The following is a 21220-nucleotide window of genomic DNA, read 5'->3' on the forward strand; positions in this document are numbered from 1 at the left end:
CGATCGGAAATGGTGGTTCGGGTCAACCAACAGAGTGTAAAATTATAAACAATCTGATGAGACTAATAGAATTGATCTGAAATTGGGTCAATGGAAAAATCGATAGATTGATTGTTCATTTTGGACTGACACCATGAATGGTACCCGATCTGAATGAACATACGGTCGATACATTTGGGAGATTGTACCATTAATGGACACCTTAAAGTAAATCTGAAGCCAATATTAAAAAAAACAAAATAAAACAGATACTTACCTAAAGAGAGTGAAAGCTCTAGGTCCTAATGAGCCTACCTGTTCCCCTTACGGTCCCCGTGTTCCAGCGCTGGATTCCCGGTTCAAATCTCCCGCTGCAGGAGGCTCTGGAAGTCTTCAGGGGCCCGAGTGCTCCCAAAGACAGACGGCTCCATACTGCACACGCACGAGCACGTGACATGAGCAGCACAGGGCGGTCCGTCTTCGGGAGCACTCGGTTCCCTGAGACTTCCAAAGACTCCGGCAATGGTAGAGAGCAGTCTCCAACTGATTGGAGACTGCTAATGGGGGAGCCAGGTAAGGAACGTCGGGACCAGGAGAGGAGCGGGAATGCTCTATATATAGCAATGTTTCTCAACATTATATTGGTATGTACCCCTTTTAAAACCCTGTACTCCCCAAGTACCCACTAGCATAGTAACCATTATCACAAGTACCCCTTGACAAATTTATATTTAATCGTAGTACATGATAATTGGTTCTAAACAATTTCCAAGCTTTTACTATTACTTTTAAATAGCTAATATAATAATTTGATATTGTTTAAATAAGACTTCTCATTTTCTAAAACTCTAAATTTGTTATTTTTGGTTAAGTATATCAAGCCCGAGTACCCCCTGGAACCATCAGTTGGTTCGGCTGACCCCTCTTGCCCTATGTTGTGGACGTCTGTGTACTAGCTAATATAACTCAATGGATATTTTGTTCTCCCCGCACAGCTCTGTGTGTGCGTATAAACAAACAAACAAACAAGCACAGAACATTTATATCGCCCTTTTCTCCTGGCGGACTCAAAGCGCCACATAAAGCCCACCTGATATCATTTTGCCTTGTTCTATACACCTAAATTACAATGCTTTACTTGTGTACACCGGTTCTAGTCACAAAGGGGCCCCTGAGCACAATTAACCTGGGGGCTCTCCTGACAGTCCCCCCCTCCCTTCCCCAAAACTGCATTAGGGGCCCCTCTGCTGTTGCCAAATTCACCCCCAGAGCCCCCTAGCAGGCTGCTCCCCTCCATCTCCCCCAACTTGGGGCCCCTGCAGAGTCTTTAGCAGTGTAGCGACCTGTCCCTGCCAGTGTGCTGATCCTTAGGTCCGTGGCTCCGTACTGTCACCTTCATCCTAATAGGGGAGCTTCTCCTTCATGACCCCATTGCATATTACATAATAACATACAACAGGTCAGGAGGAGGAGTTTGTATGTCTTCCTTTTATGCCACCATTTGATTCCTATGCATGCTAGAAATGCTGGTATACCAATCCGAAAGCCCCACCAGAAGAATCAGGCTCCCAATGGTTTGCAAAAGACCAATAGGAATCCTCCATGACCACCAGGGGGTATTTTCATTGTTCCACTACTCAGTGAACCAATGAGAATCCACCCTGGGGAGAGACGATTCCCATTGGTCTATTGCAAATCAATGGAAGCCTGATGCTTCTGCTGGGGCACGGTGATCGGTATACTGGGGTTTCTACCGTGCAGTTACCCAAATAGATGGCAGCAGCAGTGGCGTCGGATCCTAATGGAAGACGACAGGTGAGTATTTAGTGAAACATATGTGGCCAACAGCCTAGTGAGAACAGACACTCCTATCATTGGTTCTTTCGGCCTCCATCGCCATCCATTTGTCTGGCCAATCAGGAGAAATCGTGCAGGACCCAAACTTGAGTTCCACTTGTTGGAACATAACGAACTAGTCCCTTCCAAACGGACTGATGTGAACGGATCCCTATTGATTTGCATAGGATCCATTGTGTCCACTTGGATCTGTTCCGATAAATGGAAAGTTTTTACTGGCAGTGCCCACTTGGGAAACGTTTTTTTCCTTTCAGGTTACCTTTAAGTACAGCTGCAGTGATCGTCAGAGTTTATCAGCAATGCACTTGTTGATTTTACCTCTTGATTATGCAATCTTACTCACAACCACCCTTCTTGTAGACTCGAACAGTCTCTATCTTGACCTATGACACTGTATTGTTATAAAATCATTTGCATGATCTTGTTTTGTTGTGAGTTTCCGTATGTTCTACCTGTATGTTAACCCATTTATCTATTGTGCAGCGCTGCGTAATATGTTGGCGCTTTATAAATACAATAAATAATAATAATAAATACCCAGAATTTCTCTCCAGCTGTCAGAATAACACAATAAAACTTACGAGCTCCGGGATACAGAGGTTGCATAATATGTAGTCATGTGACCACACTCCTCATTCCCACTTCATTGCCTTCAGCCACTTCCTTATTTGGGTGTTTGCCGCACATATTGCTTGGCATGGTTTGGGTGGGTTGCTATGGAAATAACTTCTGGGCATGAGTGATGAACGCATACTGGATTTGGGTGTGGCACTTTGTTGATATGTTTGACATATTTTCCCACTTCGGCGCTGTAAAAATGCTGTGTTCTGAAAGGAGAGGAAGGAATATGTTACTGTGGACAAAAAGTAAAGAGAAAGATGGGAAAAGGTGTGTTGCAGATAACACAAGCCGGGGACTGGACACTTAAAGGGAAACTACACTTTTTGCCATAATCATAGATCTGTGCAGCACAAACTCTTTTGTAAATATAAATACATGTTATTAAAGGAAACTTAAAGTAAGAGAGATATAGAAGCTGCCAAATTTATTTCCTTTTAAACAATACTAGTTGCCTGGATCTCCTGCTGATAATCTGCCTCTAAAAAATTTAGCCATAGACCCTGAACAAGCATGCAGATTAGATGTTCCTGACTGAACTGTGACTGGATTAGCTGCATGCTTGTTTCAGATGTGTGATTCAGACACTACTGTAGCCAAATAGACCAGCAAAGCTGCCAGGCAACTGGTATTGTGTAAAAGGAAATAAATATGGCATCCACCATACTCCTACAGTTCATGTTCACTTTAAATACTATCTATCTGTTTCTGTTTGAAAGAGTGACCAGAACAATCAGCTCAAACTACACACCTTTGTAACCACAGTCAAAATACACTGTTTGTAGTACAGATTAGAAACTTCCATACAAATATGAGTAATTAGCTGCACAAAATAGAAGCCGTTGTTACTCATTTTCAACACCTTCACTAACAGCGAGCTTTAAAGGTGCCAATTAACAGTACAATTTTTTCACCAAATGTACGATCGTAACTAATCGGAAGGCAATTATCCATTGTAAACATTTACTGAACGATTCTTTCTTCAAATTCGATCACAAAATCCAACTTTTCGGATAAATTTAATCCTATTCAGCAATCGACCAAAAAATCATTCCTTATCGATTGCCTTCATAAACGGTGAATTTCCTATACAAATCAATTGTAAAAATCACATCGAAAGATCGCATTTGGTAAAAAAAATGTACCGTTAATGGGCACCTTAACACTCCTATCTGCCACCATTTCCTAGGAACGCTATGGAATTGTTGTATATGCACTTAAAGGACAACTGAAGTGAGAGGGATATGGAAGTTGCCATATTTATTTCCTTTTAAACAATGCAGATTGCCTGGCTGTCCTGCTGATCCTCTGCCTCTTATTCTTATAGCCATAGACCCTGAACAAGCATGCAAATCAAGTGCTCTGAGACTTAAAGAAGAACTTTAACCCAGGATTGAACGTCATCCCAATCAGTGGCTAATACCCCCTTTCCCGAGATAAATCTTTACCTTTTTTTACAAAGATCATCAGGGAAATCTGTGTGGCTGATATTGAGGTGAAACCCCTCCCACAGTGTGATGTCATTGCCATGACAGTTTCCTGTCTGTGAACCTTGTTGCATTGTGGGAAATAATAGCTATTTCCAGCTGCCAAGCAAGCAGTGTCTCCCTCTGTGCATAAAACTCTCAGTAAACAAACATTCCACAGAGATCACCTAGCAGGACTAAAGATGTTGCCACCTGAAACAGAACACATTGGTAGCCTCAAGGCTACAGCATGATTCTCCGAATTGTCGCTCGAGGTATTGTTACCCGATCTCCGATGAGCGACAATTACCAGATGTGTGTATGTAGCTTTACAGAGCTGCAGGCTATATTATTTTGTATGCAGCATGTTTATCTATATCCCTCCCCACTGCAATCTGAAAGGCATGAATAAGCCAAACTTTCCTGCAGGTTCACATTATTATTTTCAGTTTAAAGCATACCTGATCTGAATTTAAGATTTAAAATTAAATAATGGGTGGTGTTCCTAAACTGTATTGCGACCACTTACAAGTCTCCAAGTTTCACTTACCTGGGGCTTCTACCGGCCGGCCCTCTGTAGATGTCCTGTGCCCGTGCCGGTCCTCAAGGATCCTGGTGCAGGCGCAGTATGCGAAAACCTAGTAATGCACCTGCCCTGTGCAGGACGCTCCCGGCGACGTAAGCGGGAGCAAGGACGCACGCAGCCATGGCCGCACAGGCACAGTTGCCGGCGACTTGTAAGTCGGCAGAAGTGAAAGTGAGCCGCGGCGGGGGATTAGAGGATCCTTGAGGACTGGCTTGGGCACAGGACGTCTGCAGGGGCTGGTAGAAGTCCCAGGTAAGAGAAACTTAAAAAATAAAAAAATAAAATTAAAGATCTACTTTAAAGCAGACTGCCACTGTATATTATATGTTCAACAGGCCCTTTTCTGAAAGCAAGTTATAATTACCAGCTGTGTCTTTACTCCCCAAATCCCTCCCGTAGCTAGAGATGTAGCGAACGGTTCCCGAACCGTTCGCCGGCGAACATCTCTGAATACATGGGGCTTTTACTACTTCCGGGTCACACTGACCCGGAGTAGTACGCCTGCGCTGCCCGGCGAAGCGCGTCCTAGATCGCGCTCCTGTTGCCGGGCACTCTCTGCACATGTGCGTGATGTCATGAACGACGTCACGCACATGCGCAGAGAGTGCCCGGCAACAGGAGCGCGATCTAGGACGCGCTTCGCCGGGCAGCGCAGGCGTACTACTCCGGGTCAGTGCGACCCGGAAGTAGTAAAAGCCCCAGAGATGTTCGCCGAGCGAACAGTTCGCAACATCTCTACCCGTAGCCTCAGAGCTGCTGGCTTCCAGTGCATAGCCCTAATTTTGGCACAAGATACTACAGGATATCATTAGAGGTGTTGTGGAAGAGCAGTTATGGAAGTCCAAGGAGAACCTAAGCCAGGCTGATGAGTGTATGTGTAAAAGAAAGCAAAAACACAATCGAGAGCCCCAATAGTGTATTATTGATGATAAAGGAATGCCAAGGTAGCAGCAATAAGAAATATACTCACAAGTATTGATTGCCGGGTTTAGGCAACCACTTGAAGAAAATCTGTAATGTCAAAAAGTCCCCTGGGGGGTACTCACCTCGGGAGGGGGAAGCCTCAGGGTCCCAATGAGGCTTCCCACGCCGTCCTCCGTCCCTCAGGGGTCTCGCTGCAGCCCTCCGAACAGGTAAATATTTACCTTCCCGGCTCCTGCGCAGGCGCTCTGGCGTCTCCGAAGTAGGCGGAAATACCCGATCGCCGTCGGGTCTGCTCTACTGCGCAGGCGCAAGTCTCCGGCGCCTGCGCAGTAGAGTGGGCCCGACTGAAATCAGGTATTTCCGCCTACTTCGGAGCCGAAAGCCGCAACAGCGCCCCCGCTGGAGCCTGCAAAGGTAAATATTGAACAGGCTGTTGGGTCTGTCGGGCGGCTGTTCGGAGGGCTGCAGCGAGACCCCCGTGGGACAGAGGACGGCGTGGGAAGCCTCATTAGGATCCTGAGGCTTCCCCCTCCCGAGTTGAGTATCCCCCAGGGGAACTTTTTGATCTTACAGAGTCTCTTTAAAGCACTTATGGGGATATTAGGCCTGTCCCAACTCAGGCTAAAAAGTCGCTCTCTGTAGAACAAAAGAAGGGGTGTTCACCCATCCACCAGGTGGATAACAATAATTGCAATGGAAACTGAGGCGTCAGCAGAGTAAAAATTAATCATAGGTAAAAACAGATAAAAGATGGGGGGCAAGGGTGGACTTACCACCCCAAAACCAAATACAACCACTATGTATGGTTCAAACAAGATTGAATTCGTACTCCAGAATCAATGCAACGCGTTTTGCAGGTCTCTAGCCCGCTTCCTCAGGCAATAATAAAGATAGGAGTAACTCAGAAGTTGTGTAGCCAAGTACAGCACCTTTGTATACTGATGAGTGTATAAGTAGCCTAATTTCAAAACACATTTTTTTTAAATCAAAATAACAAAATGTGCTTTATGTACTGCCTATCAGGACTCACATCAAATATTTTCTTGCAAGCTTTCACAACTTTTTGACAAAAAAATATGCTTTGGGGGTTTCTGCACGATTAAGGCTACATTTCAACTTGTGCTGTGTCCGATTGTGCTGCCCTAAAATTTACGGTGCCCCGCATGAGCAGTACGATCCTGTGATGCGAGATTTCTTATTCTATTAAGCTGCAGGCAATATCTCCATCACTTCCCAAATTGTGAGGGTATAGAGGGGACCCCCAGAATTACCTCTGAGCCCAATTGCAGTCCCCACACCCTGCTGGTTTGTTTGCTCCGCCTTGGGAACCAGCAGGGTTGGGGGGATGCAATTGGCACAAAATTTGGGGAGTGTAGGAGGCATAGTTGTGGAGATATTTGGGGTAATTTGTTTAAAGTTGCCAATGAGGATACATAATACTCACAGAAGGCAGCTCTAGGGTAGCACTATCGGACACTGCACCAGCGTGTGCCTCCAATGCTTGTTCCAATGCGAAAACGCATCCGAGGCCCCAAGGCTATGGAGATTCACATGCATGATGTGAAAAAAAATGCTGCCTACTGTCTTTTTTTTTCCCCTGCACGCAAATTTGGAAGCAGCCTATTTATTTCAATGTGCTGTAATATTACATCCAGATTCACATGCAGGAAAACAATCAGGATTCAGGAGTAGCACTGATAGGGGCTCATCCTAATGCTGGACCTCAACTCGCTTGGATCACTGTATAGTATCAGAATGCTGCATTGAGACCTCTAATGGCAGACCTCTGAATTACAATGAGGTTTGTAATTAGCAAACCATATACACTTCAGCACCTGATGTGGCCAAAAGATAGATCCCTCTTTGATCGTAATCTAAGTAATAAGGATCTATTCCTGTATAAAATAATAAAGTAGCTTGAGCCCATAAATACAAAAAATAGTCACCCATGTGACCCTTAGACAAGTAATAAGTAGCCACATGGCTCCAAATAAAAGAATTAAGTAGCCAGATGCCCCCCAGACAAAAAAACAGAATCCCTCCCCCCCAAAAAAAAAGCCTCACCTAAAGAGAGGAAGGGCTCTGGGTCCCATAGGGCCTTGCCGTTCTGCTCCTGGTGTCCTCGTTCCCCTGCAGGCTTCTCCATTTGAATCTCCCTCCACGGGACACTTCAGAAGTCTTCTAAAGCACTCAGGCTCCCAAAGACTGGCGGCTCTGTACTGCAAACGTGCGAGTGCATGAGAGAGGGCGCTCACACGTGCGCAGTACGTAGCGTCCTGGCCCATGGGTTGTAGACTGCTAACGGGGGAGCCAATGGGGGAACGCAGGGACCATGAGGAGACCGGGACGCTATAGGACCCAGAGACTTCCCTCTCCTTAGGTTTTTTTTTCACTTCACTCCCTTTAAAGAGAACACAAGGTGGGTTCTAAGAATCCTATTAGCACACAGAGGCTGGGTCTGCATACAATGCCTAGCCTCTGTTGCTATACTGTTTCCCCCCAGGCTCCCCCCTGCGCTCTGCTGTGCCCCATAAATCAAACGCCCTGCTAGCGACACGCAGCGTGTCGCTAGCAAGCTGTTTATCTCTGCATTGTCACTCTCGCCACTCCCCCGCCTCCTCTATGTCACCGCTCCCCGCCTGCGTCCCTTCCCTCCAATCAGCGGGGAAGGAGGGGACGCAGGCGGGGAGCGGAGACATAGAGGAGGCGGGGGAGCGGCGAGAGTGACAGTGCAGATGTAAACAGCCTGCTAGCGATGTCCATAACACCGCGTTTGATTTATGGGGGACAGCAGAGCACAAGGGGGGCCTGGGGGGGAACAGTATAGCAACAGAGGCTGGGCATTATATGCAGATCCAGCCTCTGTGTGCTAATAGGATTATTAGAACCCACCTCGGGTTCTCTTTAAGGCTGTTTTCACAGTGGTGCATTGCGGTTCGGTATAGTGGCTGTTTTGTAATGTGACTTGCCGCACTGCACCACCTGTGCGACATTCGCAGTGCAGCGGGTGTGTTGCAGTATAACGGCGTGAGGTACTGTAACACACTGCATACAATGCGTTAATGCAAATGAAAGATTGCTAACAGTGAGGGCCCTTTTCCACCTGCAGTCGCTAGCGTTCACGCTGAACGCTAGCGATTGCTGAATCGCAAAACCGGCGATTCCCCGACGTTTTGCGGCCGCGATTTTGCTATGCTATGCACTGCATAGCAAAATCGCGGCAAATATCGCTCCGCCGCGCGTTCGGGTAAAAAACGAATCGCGGTAGTGGAAATGACCTACCGCGATTCCTATGTTAAAAAGCAAACCGTAGCGATTGTAAAATCGCTAGCGGTTTGCGACTTTGTGATTCAGCCAGCGCAAACGCGCTGGTGGAAAAGGGCCCTGAAGAAGACTTTTCATTGACTGTATGCTTCACTGCACTGTATCTGATGCAGGGAATGCAACAGCCACTGTGAACCTTACCTTAAGGTGCCCATACATCAGACCATGTATGGGCTGATCGACCAAGAGACAGATCTCACACTGATCAAATCTGACTGGAGAGAGATCTGTTGCGTGCCCATACACCACAGGTTTATTCCCGATCAGTTTCAACATGATATCTCTTGGGATCAGCCTTGTGCAACATCGGGACGCACAACAAAGGCAAAGGAACCCATGGCGCTGTCCCCCTAGTGTAAAATGTGCCCCTCGTTACCTGTTCGTGTCCCCTGCTGGCTTCACGCTCAGTGCACATACTCATACCCCAGGTGGTTGCCGACGTAATGTGGGCACGTGTGATGGCAACCACGTGGGGCACATTTTACACCATTGGTTGCATTGTGCTTGTTGTGCATCCCGATATCGCACAGCGTTAACGCCGCACACTCGATCGAGCATCTTGCAGCATATCCAATCAATACATGCGCCCAATCTCGACCCAATCCGATTAGAATAAACAAATCAGATAGTCGATCAGCCAACAAGTCGCCTGATGTATTGCGACCTTAAATCATGGATTCTAAACACTGTGCCACTGCCTCTGAAACAAGCAAATTGAAACTGTGTGAAGGGAGAAGTAATATGAGCAGGAAATAAGCAAATAATGACGAAAGTATTAAACTTTTTTTTTTAAAGGTGCAGTCATATGTGGTCACATGAAGCTGAATGTGTGAAAATACCTTCTTAAAAATACTGTACTGTACTTATATTTTCCTTGGTAACTCTTCCATGATTCTCTCACCCCCCAACACTGCTTTTAAAACTGTCTCCGCTGTGAAACTTACAAAATTCTGTAATATGGTTTTTGCTGTCAAGACAGATGAACGGTGGTATCAGGCTGGTGTAATAACAGCTGCTGTACTACACAGAAACCACACCGGAAAGCGAGCTGTGGTTGGCTGAATCGCCACCCAGAAGCACTAGAAGCAAGACGCGTGCGTTTCAAGCCTCAGCTCCAGCTCGTGTGCTGATTGGCTGGGCTGTGCGCGTGCAGACCTGTGTACACAGGATAGACGGGAGGCGGGGTTAGAGGCAGAGTTAGAGGTGGTGGTGGGGGATAGACTTGTGTACAGTGGTTGTCTGATGTGTCCAGTGTAGTAGCAGAAATGGTGCTGCGAGGTGTTAGGAAGCTCCTCCACCCTGTGCTGGCCCCCAGCTGGGCAGGAAGGAGCTCTAGAGCCCGGGACCCCCGATCAGCGCCTGCCAGACTGTGCAACATCTCTGCCTGTTCCTACAAGCTGAGGAATGTGGACTGTGAGTGGCCTCTCTATACTTGCATTATCTGTGTACTGCCTGTCTACCTATCTGTATCCAGGCAATGTGATTGTCAGTGTCCCTGTACATGCATTATCAGTGTGCCATGTATTATTAGTGTACTTGCAGCTGGGGTGTCCCTGTACATGCATTATCTGTATGCTATACATTATCAGTGTTCTGTTGGTGTGCTGCTGGGGTGTCCCTGTACATAAGCTGGGATGTCCCTGTACATGCATTGTCTGTATGCTATACATTATCATTGTTCTGTAGGTGTGCAGCTGAGGTGTCCCTGTACATGAGCTGGGGTGTCCCTGTACATGCATTATCTGTATGCTATACATTATCATTGTTCTGTAGGTGTGCAGCTGGGGTGTCCCTGTACATGCATTATCTGTATGTATCAGTGTTCAGTAGGTGTGCAGCTGGGGTGTCCCTGTACATGCATTATCTGTATGCTATACATTATCATTGTTCTGTAGGTGTGCAGCTGGGGTGTCCCTGTACATGCAGTATCTGTATGCTATACATTATCAGTGTTCTGTATGTGTGCAGCTGGGGTGTCCCTGTACATGCCTTATCTGTATACCATGTATTATCAATGTACTGTATGTGTATCTGTAGTTGGGGTGTCCCTGTACATAATTTATCAGTGTGTTGTATTTCTAGCTGCAGCTGGAGAATGTAGATTGCCAGTGCCCCTGTGCATGCATTATTTTGTATGTTTGTGCATTTACACCTGGGGAATGTGGGTGGTAGGGGCCCCTGTATATGTATTATGCTGGTAACACTATGCAATTTCCTATCCTATCGACTGGTAATTTACACCTGGGGAATGTGGATTGTAGGGGCCCCGGTATATGTATTATGTGGGTAACATTATGCAATTTCCCGTCCGAAGATACATTGGGCTTGATTCACAAAAGAGTGCTAACTATTAGCACGGGGGTTTCGCGCAAATTTTCGCATTGCGCGCGATCGCGAATTGTCGTGTGAAACTATAACAGTTTCGTGTGCAAATGCAAATTTTCGCATGAAAATTATATCGATTTCGTGGGAAAATGTGCAAGTTTGCGCGCAAAAACGGTATCGTTTCACGTGAAAACTCGCGAACACGTGCAATGCGAAAATTCGCACAAAAACTCCTGTGCTAACAGTTAGCACGCCTTTGTGAATCAAGCCCACTGTGTGTACATGTCCAAACTGCTCCTGATCAATAACAGGATGGATTTATCTGTGATAAGTTTGGAAAATCAATCCCGTTATTAAACAGGAGCAGATCGGACATAACGGAAATAATATTCCAATGCCCATCGATCGGACGAGAAATAGGATCATGAGTACCCAGCATTATATGTGTACGGACTGTGCATTTATATTCTGCTTTACAGAGTATATTGAAGAATTTAAATCATACTTGCCTAAAGCTGAGGAAAGTAGACTGTAAAGCTGGGTTTGCACTAAATAGTATTTTATGATTGTTTTGCATGAACAGTTTACCTGTGATCAGTGCACAGTTGTACTGGTGAGCTGCACATTCAACCCTATGAAGTAGCAAGAGGTGAGGAAAGCGAAAAGTCCTGCTAATAAGGTCGCCGCAAGAACTGCAAAGCGGTTGGACCAGTATTATTCAGCTCCGCAGATTGCATTCTATTCCACTAGTGTATGCTAGACCAACAGCTGAAACGATCATGAATGACATTTGTGACCCAGGCAAGCTGGGTAGTATGATTGATTAAAGGCTCGTCGTCCGATAATGATCGCCTCAGCCAATAGTCAGGTGTATGTACAGAGGCCCTTGATGCACGGCGGATCAACTTGCCCAAGCAGCAGCCAACTTATTTGAAGAGTCCACTCCCCGCAGTGTGATGTCATGCACCTGCTACTCCATCGTCCCTCCGCATAGCAACAGAACATGTTGTCAGCTACACAGCTGACTCCACGTCTGTACAGGCCGGCCCAACGATGTCGCCGAGGGATCTGGTCCAAGTCCCCAACGGGCAACATCATTTGTTAGGTGTGTACTCATCTTTATACAAACCTACATATAAAAGGTAGTATGTTCCTGCAGGTGCCCTTTCAAGCTATGTTTCCTGTAGGACATCATGCAGCAGAAAATCACGATGCACATGAGAATCCTCATGACTGTGCATCAGGGCTGTGGAGTTGGAGTCGGGGAAATTTTGGGCACCTGGAGTTGGAGTCGCTGATTTCATAAACTGAGGAGTTGGATGGTTTTTGTACAAAATCCACAGCCCTGTTAAGTATTATACTGAGGAGTTGAGGAGTCGTAATCTGAACCATTTTGGGTACCCGGAGTCGTGGTTTCATAAACTGAGGAGTTGGAGTTGATGTCGGAAGATTTTTGTACCGACTCCACAGCCCTGCTGTGCATGGCACAGTTAGATGGAATCAGCTTCGAATCTAATGTGAATTTGCATCAGCACGGGTGCCACAACTGATTCGGATATGGACACGGCACACTAGTGGAAACGTAGCCTAAAAGTGGTTGAAAATAATCAACAGAAACTGAAATGTCTTACCATTTATCTGTAAAGACACTAACTAACAAGTAATGCCAAACAGCTGAAAGAGAAAGGTTTGGTATAGTGCGCTCCTCTCTAATTATGTATTAATATTTATACCTCCTATATGCCTGGGGCGCTACAATCAGTTGAGGGGTGTGTGCCCTCCAAAGCAAATTTATATTAAAGGATATGAGCGCTCGACAGATCTTTCTCAAATACTTTCCAGTACCAGCAAAGGTCCCAGTACCAGGGCCTCCAACACTTTAAACACAAATCTCAGGGATCCTGCATCCACCACAATCTGATATTAAATTATATCTGATATTTAATATCAGATTGTAGTGGATGCAGGATCCCTGAGATTTGTGTTTAAAGTGTTGTAGGCCCTGGTACTGGGACCTTTGCTGGTACTGGGAAGTATTTGAGAAAGATCTGTCGAGCGCTCATATCCTTTAATATAAAAATGCCAAACGCCTACCAGTCAGTTATCTGTACAGGGAATGGAAAAGGAATTCCGTCATTCTGTGGCGACTATACTAGCGGTCATTATACCAGTGTGCAAAATGAAATTGAAGTGGGCATATCCCCATAACCTTACATTACTTACCTATTTGTCTAGTGGTTGTTGTCATTTAATTATCACTATGAAAAAAAGTCTTTGTGGTCATCTGGTACTGTTTGTAGAAATGGCTGGATGATCTGGCAAACCTGCAGTTGGTGTTTTATTTTTAGGGTCCTTTCTCACTGCACGAGTTGCATTGCAGAATGATGCTGCTGCATGCCAACTCACTGTTTATTCAATTCTATGGGCCTGTTCACATCTCTGCGGTTGTATCAGATCGCGTCATCCTAATTCTCCAGTCTCCATTGTAGTTCACACACAGCGTTTGCGTTATGTAATGTGCGCAGTGTGAATTCAGACTTAAACTAAATCCAGCGCCCCAAGGGCTATTGTGCACACGCTGTTCTGGCCGGAGCGTCTAGTCTGCGAGCCCAAGGCCAGGTACGTTTTACACATGTGCAGTTACAAGTCTGTACAAACTGAGTATGCAGAAAGGTCCCGGTCTAGGGAGCGCAACCAAGGACATGCACAGCCAGGACATCGCATGCACAGTAGCCCATGACCGGATGGAAACTGAGGGAGCTGCCAGACTACAGGAGCCCAAGGTAAGTAAAAATCCTCTTGTCCCCCGCGTCTCAGGTATACTATAATGTAAGTGTGTACTAGGACTTAAAAGGGAACGTTCAGGATACTGGGTGCTACATCAGTAAAGACCTAGCCTCCAACATTGCCTTATGAGGGGGCATGGCTCAGGCTGTCACTCTCCCTCCTTTCTTTGGTTTTCTGTATGAGGGGGCGTGGCTCAGGCTCAGGCTGTTGCGCGCTCTCTCTCTCCCTTCTGTGGTTTTCTGTATTAGGGGGCGTGGCTAAGGCTGTCACTCTCCCTCCCTTCTGTGGTCTTCTGTATGAGGGGGTGTGGTTCAGGCTGTCGCTCTCCCTCCCTTCTGTGGTTTTCTGTGTGAGGAGGGTGGCCATGGTTGTTGCACTCTCTTTCCACTGCAGATCCTGGGATGTGGCAGAGGGGATATGGCTGCCCTGTCAGTCACCGACCTGCCATCGTCTTTTCTTTATAGAAGTCGGTGTGGCCTTAGGAGAGGATGGTGTGCAATCAGCCAGCCTTTTTGTAGAGGAACACGCAGACCACTCACTGAGGTGGTTCATGCCCAAAGAAAAACCTGGAAATGAGCTCATTAACCGAAATGAAAGCAGTTCAGGTGTTTTGAGCTTCACTGGCTGCATGATTGTTCTGGGTATGGATGCGTACACACATCCAATTTTGATTGGCCAATTTTACCACTTCCATGTAGTATGAGGGCCAACAGGTTTTGAATCCTATGAGCAGATTGTGTAGGTAAGCTCTCATACATGGAGGTGGTAAAATTGTCAGTCAGTGATTGGTCAAAGTTGTGTACATGGCTTTATAGTGGTGAGGTCAGAAAGTAAATGACAGCTAAGAGTTCCTTAGAAGTTCAGCAGTTGCACCTTGCATCATTTTGTCACCACAGGTTTTCTTTGGGAAGGACAGTCTATGAATATTTCAGAGTACCTTAGAAGATTGCATGCTGACAGCTTTACATCAGTGAGCTATCCATTCCTTTGCAGTCAGCAAAACCTGCTAATCTGTTCTGCTGCTGCTGCAGGTAATTCTTGTTTTGCAGCAGAACCCCATTAATGAGCCTGAATGGCTGGGTTGCCCAACAGCTCTTTGTGAGAGGAGCTCTGTGCAGAAATAACATAGTGTGACAGGTTCTTCTACAGAGAGCTGCCAGGTACATGGCTGAACGCAGCAGATCATCCCTTCAGGGCAACCCTTACACCTGCACACGAATGGAAAACTTCAGAATGAATAATGCGGACCTGATCTCAGAACTTGTTCTCTGTTCTAAAAGATAAGCAACAGCATAATAACCTTTAAAGATTTCACACATTTCCTTTATGCCTAGTACACACCATACAATTTTCTGTAAGATTTTCTGTTAAGGTGCCCATACACTTACTCTATTTCCTGCCGATAGACAGCAGACTCGATCACTGTGATCGAATCTGCTGTGAAATCGATGCGCAAACGTTGACCAATCGACCGATTTCCGTTTGAAATCGATCAATCCCGTCGATCCGTCCGCGTGGAAAATTTTGCTTGATCACCGGCGGGTGGTCGACGCTAGTGACAATACATTACCTGTTCCACAGGTGCGTGTCCCTGCTGTCCCTTCTCGCACTAGGCTCCGGCTGGCTTCACTTACTTCCTTTCGGAAGTTTAAAAAGTAGAGTGCCGTCTACTGTTTAAACTTCCCCCGACAGGAAGTAAAGTGAAGCTGAAGCCCAGAGCGGAGACTGGGGGACTCGCGCCGGCCAGATCAGGTAATGTATGCAGGGTGCAGCGGCAGCTCCACAGATTGTAAATCAAATTCATAGTGAAATCAATTCAAAATCTGTTTGCAGTAATGGGCAGCCAATAGATCCCTCTTTGATCAGATTCGATCACAGAGGGATCTATCTGCTGGTCGATCTGGTGGCAATCGACCAGTGTATGGCTGCCTTTAAGCCGCATCTACACGAGTAGATGCGGCCACGATGCTGCTTATCAATCGAGCCGCTGATGCGGCTCGATTGATAGGATCCGACAGGACGGATCTCCGTACCGCCAATTCCCTGCTCGATCCCCGCGAGGGGACAATGGCAGGGAATCGTGCGGGAGATAAGCGGGGACGAGCGGGGAATCGAATGCGGCGCACGCGCGGCGAGCGGGGACACGGCGGGCACGCGGAAGAGGCGATCCTGCGGCTAATCGAGCCGCCGGATCGCTACAATGTCCCTCCGTGTAGATGGGGCTTTAGATTTACCTGCCAGATCCATAAGTTCCAACATGTTGGAATTTATCTATGTAACCATCTATCTGCCTAGCAATTAGGCATTGTTCTACTCAGCAGTAGATAACCAGAAGACAATGCACCAGAGATAATGACCAGTCTCTATCAGTACTGTACAGAAAATAATCTAATTACAGACAAGCTAACAGAAAATTGCATGGTGTGTACTAGGCATAATGCTGGGCATACATGGTTAGATTATGTGCCGGTATAGAGCCAGCGACTTGATGCCGGTGCGTCACCGCTCGTCCCCACCACGGTGATCGGACAGGTTGAATATTATCAATCGAGCCATCAGCGGCTCGATTGATAATTCAAAACGAACCATGTATGCCCAGCATTAGAGCGATGCATTTGCGATGTGTTTTTCTCCTGAGTGGAATTGCTTTCATGCTGCCTTTATGTGCAATTGAGCTCCTATACTTTGTATCGCGAGTCAGCAATTGAAAGGATTTTCCCAACTTTTTATTTCCAGCTCAAACGCGCTGCAATCGTACTGAACGGCCAACGGATCACAGCAGAATTGCAAAGGTAGAAACTGGCGATGGCGACTGCGTTTTTTTTTTTTTTTTTTTTTTTAAAGGTCCCTGGGGTCCCCTGTAAATCACTGAGCTCCTTTGGTAGCGCTTTTTGCAGCGATTTCCGGTGCTTTTCAAGTGGTTTTTGTTTTGTTTTGTTTTCCTTTTTTGGTTCTGGTAGTTAAATTGCTGACTGCAGAGTTGTTGTACAAGAGATTGAAAAGCAATCCTGTGCTTTGTATTCAAGTATAATCACTCAAAAAATGCTGCGGGTCAGGACTTGTGATTGCGAATTGGATAAGTCGCTCTTGTGGAATCGCCTCCATTGAGTTTCATTAGCCCAGCGTTCATGGAATGGCTGGTGATTCTAGTGCACGGCTGACACCGCTCCTTTGGGTTCCAGACCCAATTTTTTTTTTTTTTTAATCCTTTTTTATTTTCAAAAAAGAGAAAAAACAAAACATATCACATTTCTGTCAATCACACGCACAGGCGTGTGACAGAGAAGTTCTTACACACTGTCTGGATACAACAATCCAGACAGTATGCCTATCAGGGCTCTTTGATGTCTGGTCCTGGCCAATCCCTCTGTGAGACCAAGTGCACACCAGGCAGACCCAATTCTGATCAGTAATGTCATTATAAGGCATTATTATGCCTGTTTATAATATCTCAATCTTAATCATCTCTGTACTGTACTGCAGTGCTAGGTCTGCTTTCTGCTGATCTGGCAGTTTTCCCCAGCCTCTCAGTCTGCATTCCTGTGCTTGAGGAACTACAGGCCAAAAATAGACCCTATTAAGGCGGACCTGAACTCAGAACTTCCTCTCTGCTTTAACCACTTTCCAACTGAGGGGTTTTACCCCCTGACCACCAGAGCAATTTTCACCTTTCAGCGCTCCTTCCATTCATTCGTCTATAATTTTATCATTACTTATCGCAATGAAATGAACTATATCTTGTTTTTTTTCGCCACCAATTAGGCTTTCTTTAGGTGGGACATTATGCCAAGAATAATTTTATTCTAAATGTGTTTTAATGGGAAAATAGGAAGAAATGTGGGAAAAAATTTATTATTTTTCAGTTTTCGGCCTTTATAGTTTTTAAATAATGCATGCTACTGTAATTAAAACCCATTAAATGTATATGCCTATTTTATCCCGGTTATAAAACAGTTTAAATTATGTCCCTATCACAATGTTTGCCGCCAATATTTTAATTGGAAATAAAGGTGCATTTTTTTCAGTTTTGCGTCCATCCCTAATTACAAGCCCATAATTTATAAAGTAACGGTGTTATACCCTCTTGACATAAATATTTAAAAAGTTCAGTCCCTAAGGTAACTATTTATGTATTTTTTTTAAATTGTAAATTTTTTATTTTTTTTTAAATTACAAAAAAAAATAAAAAAAAAATTGGGGAGTGTGGGAGGTAAGGAGTTATTTTTTTGTGTAAAACTAGTTTATTTGTGTGTAAAAAAAAAATGCTTAGGGTGTAGTTTTACTATTTGGCCACAAGATGGCAACAGTAACTTTTTGTTTCATGCGACCTGCAAGCGTCCTTCCGGACGCTTGCAGGAAGTAGAAAGAGGCTGGGAGTTTGTTATTGCTCACAATGATCGCGCTGCTCAGCCGAGCGGCAGCGGATCATTGCAGGGCTTAGATCAACGAACGGGAATGGATTTTCCCGTTTTGTTGATCTCTGGGCGAGCGGGCGGCGGCGTGTTTACTAGCGGCGGGCGGCGTGTTTACGAGCGCGGGCAGCGTCGGGAGTGCGCAAAGTACGGATTTCTCCGTCCCTGGGGGTTAAAGGATGGAAAAAGGGACGGAGAAATCCGTACGGGCGGGGGTAAAGTGGTTAAAAGATAAGCTACAGCATAATGACCTTTTAAGGAAAAACGTGTTACAGCTGATACAAATCCTGCAATAAATCTGCAGTGTGTCTACTTCCTGCTTTCATGGAAGCAGACATAGGGCTAACATCCTCTGTTTACAAATTAGCTGCTCTACCGTGACATAGGAGATTCCTGAGCTGACACAGTTGAGAGATCAAATTACACTAGTGATTAGTCACAGATGAGGGGGGATTAGACAGGCTAAACTCTCTCTAAATACATACATGGTGCATTCTCTTATTTCTTTCTGCCCTGTGCAAGAATTCAGGTCCACTTTAACACTGAATCTGTTGCAATGCGGCACATTGTAACAGATTTCAAAACTGGCGGCTCTATGAATGAGAATAACTATGGTAAACAACACCAAGTAGCACAGGTAGAACAATATATCTGTCCTGACGTGACATGGATATTGTGAAAGAATGTTCCATAAACCTTGCATATACAATCTTGCCACAACTGACAGGGCTGTGATGTCACCTACTACAGTGATGAGGTTGCATACTACTGTGACCTTACAAAACTCTTCATCCAGAAAGCTTCAAAAGCAAAATCAGCAGCTGCACCACTTCTGCTTATTATTAAAGTGAACTAAAGTTTCCAAATAAACAAGCACCGCTGAAATCTCCTCATTTGGGGCCTGACGCAGGGAAGCGCGGTAATATGCACAGACAGCGCACGCCGATATTACCATTGCTTCCGTCAGCATGTAGCGCGACCCATGATAATTACTTGGTACAACTGTTACAGTAGCGAGCATTACTAACCATAACACTTCTTATTGGCACATGTTACCATAGCAACAATCTGGGTACTGAAGTACCGTGGGTTGCGGTAATAACATGACTAATGGTTAAATGCTGCCGGAAGTAATGGTAATATCGCAGTGCGCTTTCTGTGCATGGCAATATCACCACATTTTTGTGCTTCGACCCCTTAAGTGTGTATCAACAAAAGGTAACGCAACAATAGGCTTCCACAGCGATGTGCTGGAACATTCTCTTGTAGAAAACTTGCATTGATCCTCACAAAAGGCTCCGCACGTCTACAAGTATTCAAATCTTCACAGATTGGGCACATGTATTTACGTGATTTTATGAAGATACAAATAAAGATTTGAATACTTTTTAGACGGTGCAAAGCCTTTTTTGAGGATCGCCCACTTGGCGTGATAATGCAAATATAGACAGTATGTTATCAGTAACATTATCAGCATTACTTGGGGAAAAAAATAGAAAGACAAAGGGCTTGATTCAGTAAACGGTGCTAACCCAGTTAGCACGCCTAAAGACTTTGGGCGTGATAACTAGGGTGCTAACTGGGTCAGCACCGTTTACTAAATTTACATCGCGCGCAAAGTCCCACACTGAAAACTTTGGGGGCCCACAGCGCGGTGTGCGAGAAATTTCGCATCGCGGTGCGACGAAAACGGTGCGTTGATGCGCCTATAAGGTCGCATTGCGTGCGACTTTAACGTCACATGGTGCGACATTAAGGTCGCACCCAATGCGACCTTATAGGCGCATCGGGTGCACTGTTTTCGCGGTGCGCGCGCAAAGTTTTGCGTGCGGGACTGTGCGCGTGATGTGAATTTAGTAAAGGGTGCTAACCCAGTTAGCACCCTAGTTATCACGCCTAAAGTCTTTAGATGTGAATTTATCATGCTTAAACTAACTTTAGGCATGATATAGGGCTTTTCACAGGCGTGCTAACACTTAGCACAGTTTACTGAATCGAGCCCAAAGAATACACATGGCTACCTTTACTTCCTGCTTTCTTGGAAGCAGACGTAGGGTTAACATCTTGTGTTTGCTAATTAGCTGCTCCATTGAGGCAGCCAGCTGACACAGCTGAGAGATATTACATAAAGGGTGCATGTCTGTTTTCCTTCTTTCCTGTGCAAGAGTTCAGGTCCACTTTAACTGTGTTGATGTAACGACTTGGCCTTTTAGACCTAGATTAAACCAAACCCCGTGTAGTGCAAAAGATGGACTGTATAGATCCTGAACAAGTATGCAGATCAGGTGCACTGATTGGCATCTGACTGGATTAGCCGCATGCTTGTTTCAGGTGTGTGATTCAGACACTACTGCTGCCAAAAAGATTGGCAGTACTGCCAGGTAACTGGTATTGGTCAAATGGAAATAAATATGGCAGCCTCCATATTCCTCTCACTTCAGGTGTCTTTTAAAGTGAAGCACTTTTCATTGAATTTCACTAAATTGGCCATTAGTACGTGTACACATGCTGGAGGAATACTCCTACCATTGGCAACGTAGTGTGTAGCACTACAGGGAGCTTTCTGATATTTACACAGCTATCCCTCCACGTGCTGCATTCCTGTACTGTGGAGCTGTATGTGTAGCGTGTTCCTTATCTGCACTTGGCCTTTCACCTACGTACATTTTATTGTAAAAACATTCCACTTGTGTTTTCCTGCAGTTACATATTACAGCTTGCAGTTAGTTTCTGTGTTTATCATCTGCACAGTTACCAAACAACGAACTCCGCAGTGACTTTATGGAACTCTGTTGGCCTCACATGAGAGATGTGAGCTGAGATTTCCGCGGAGGATTACGATTCAAGTTTTGTAAAGCAAGTTATGTGGTTGCAGAGCAAGGATGCTCATCCAGATCCGGGTAAACATGGGTACCCGACCATTTTTACACTATCCGGGTCGG

General features: G+C 45.5%; 2 protein-coding genes across 5 annotated transcripts in view; one reads left to right on the plus strand and one right to left on the minus strand.

Annotated features, from left to right (window-relative positions):
• The window catches only part of BANP (BTG3 associated nuclear protein), an 873745-nt gene extending 863960 nt beyond the window's left edge, over window positions 1–9785 (minus strand). For both annotated transcript variants that reach the window (XM_068260652.1, XM_068260650.1), the window contains exons 1-2: window positions 9699–9785; window positions 2418–2663 (exon numbers count right to left, since the gene is read on the minus strand). The gene's annotated coding sequence lies outside the window, so the exon portion shown is untranslated. The remainder of the gene's footprint in view (window positions 1–2417; window positions 2664–9698) is intronic.
• Window positions 1–21220, plus strand: part of CA5A (carbonic anhydrase 5A) — a 91314-nt gene that overhangs the window by 19811 nt on the left and 50283 nt on the right. The window contains exon 1 of one of the 3 annotated variants that reach the window (XM_068260653.1): window positions 9933–10167. The exons of 1 other annotated variant lie outside the window; for it this stretch is intronic. In XM_068260653.1, the coding sequence (XP_068116754.1) occupies window positions 10020–10167 (148 nt within the window). In that variant the 5' untranslated portion in view covers window positions 9933–10019. Of the gene's footprint in view, window positions 1–9932; window positions 10168–12111; window positions 12185–21220 lie in introns of those variants that run through there. One more of the 3 variants, XM_068260655.1, reaches the window with a different exon arrangement.

This window comes from Hyperolius riggenbachi, chromosome 11, assembly GCF_040937935.1.
Source record: "Hyperolius riggenbachi isolate aHypRig1 chromosome 11, aHypRig1.pri, whole genome shotgun sequence".
In the NCBI taxonomy this organism is placed as follows: Eukaryota; Metazoa; Chordata; class Amphibia; order Anura; family Hyperoliidae; genus Hyperolius; species Hyperolius riggenbachi.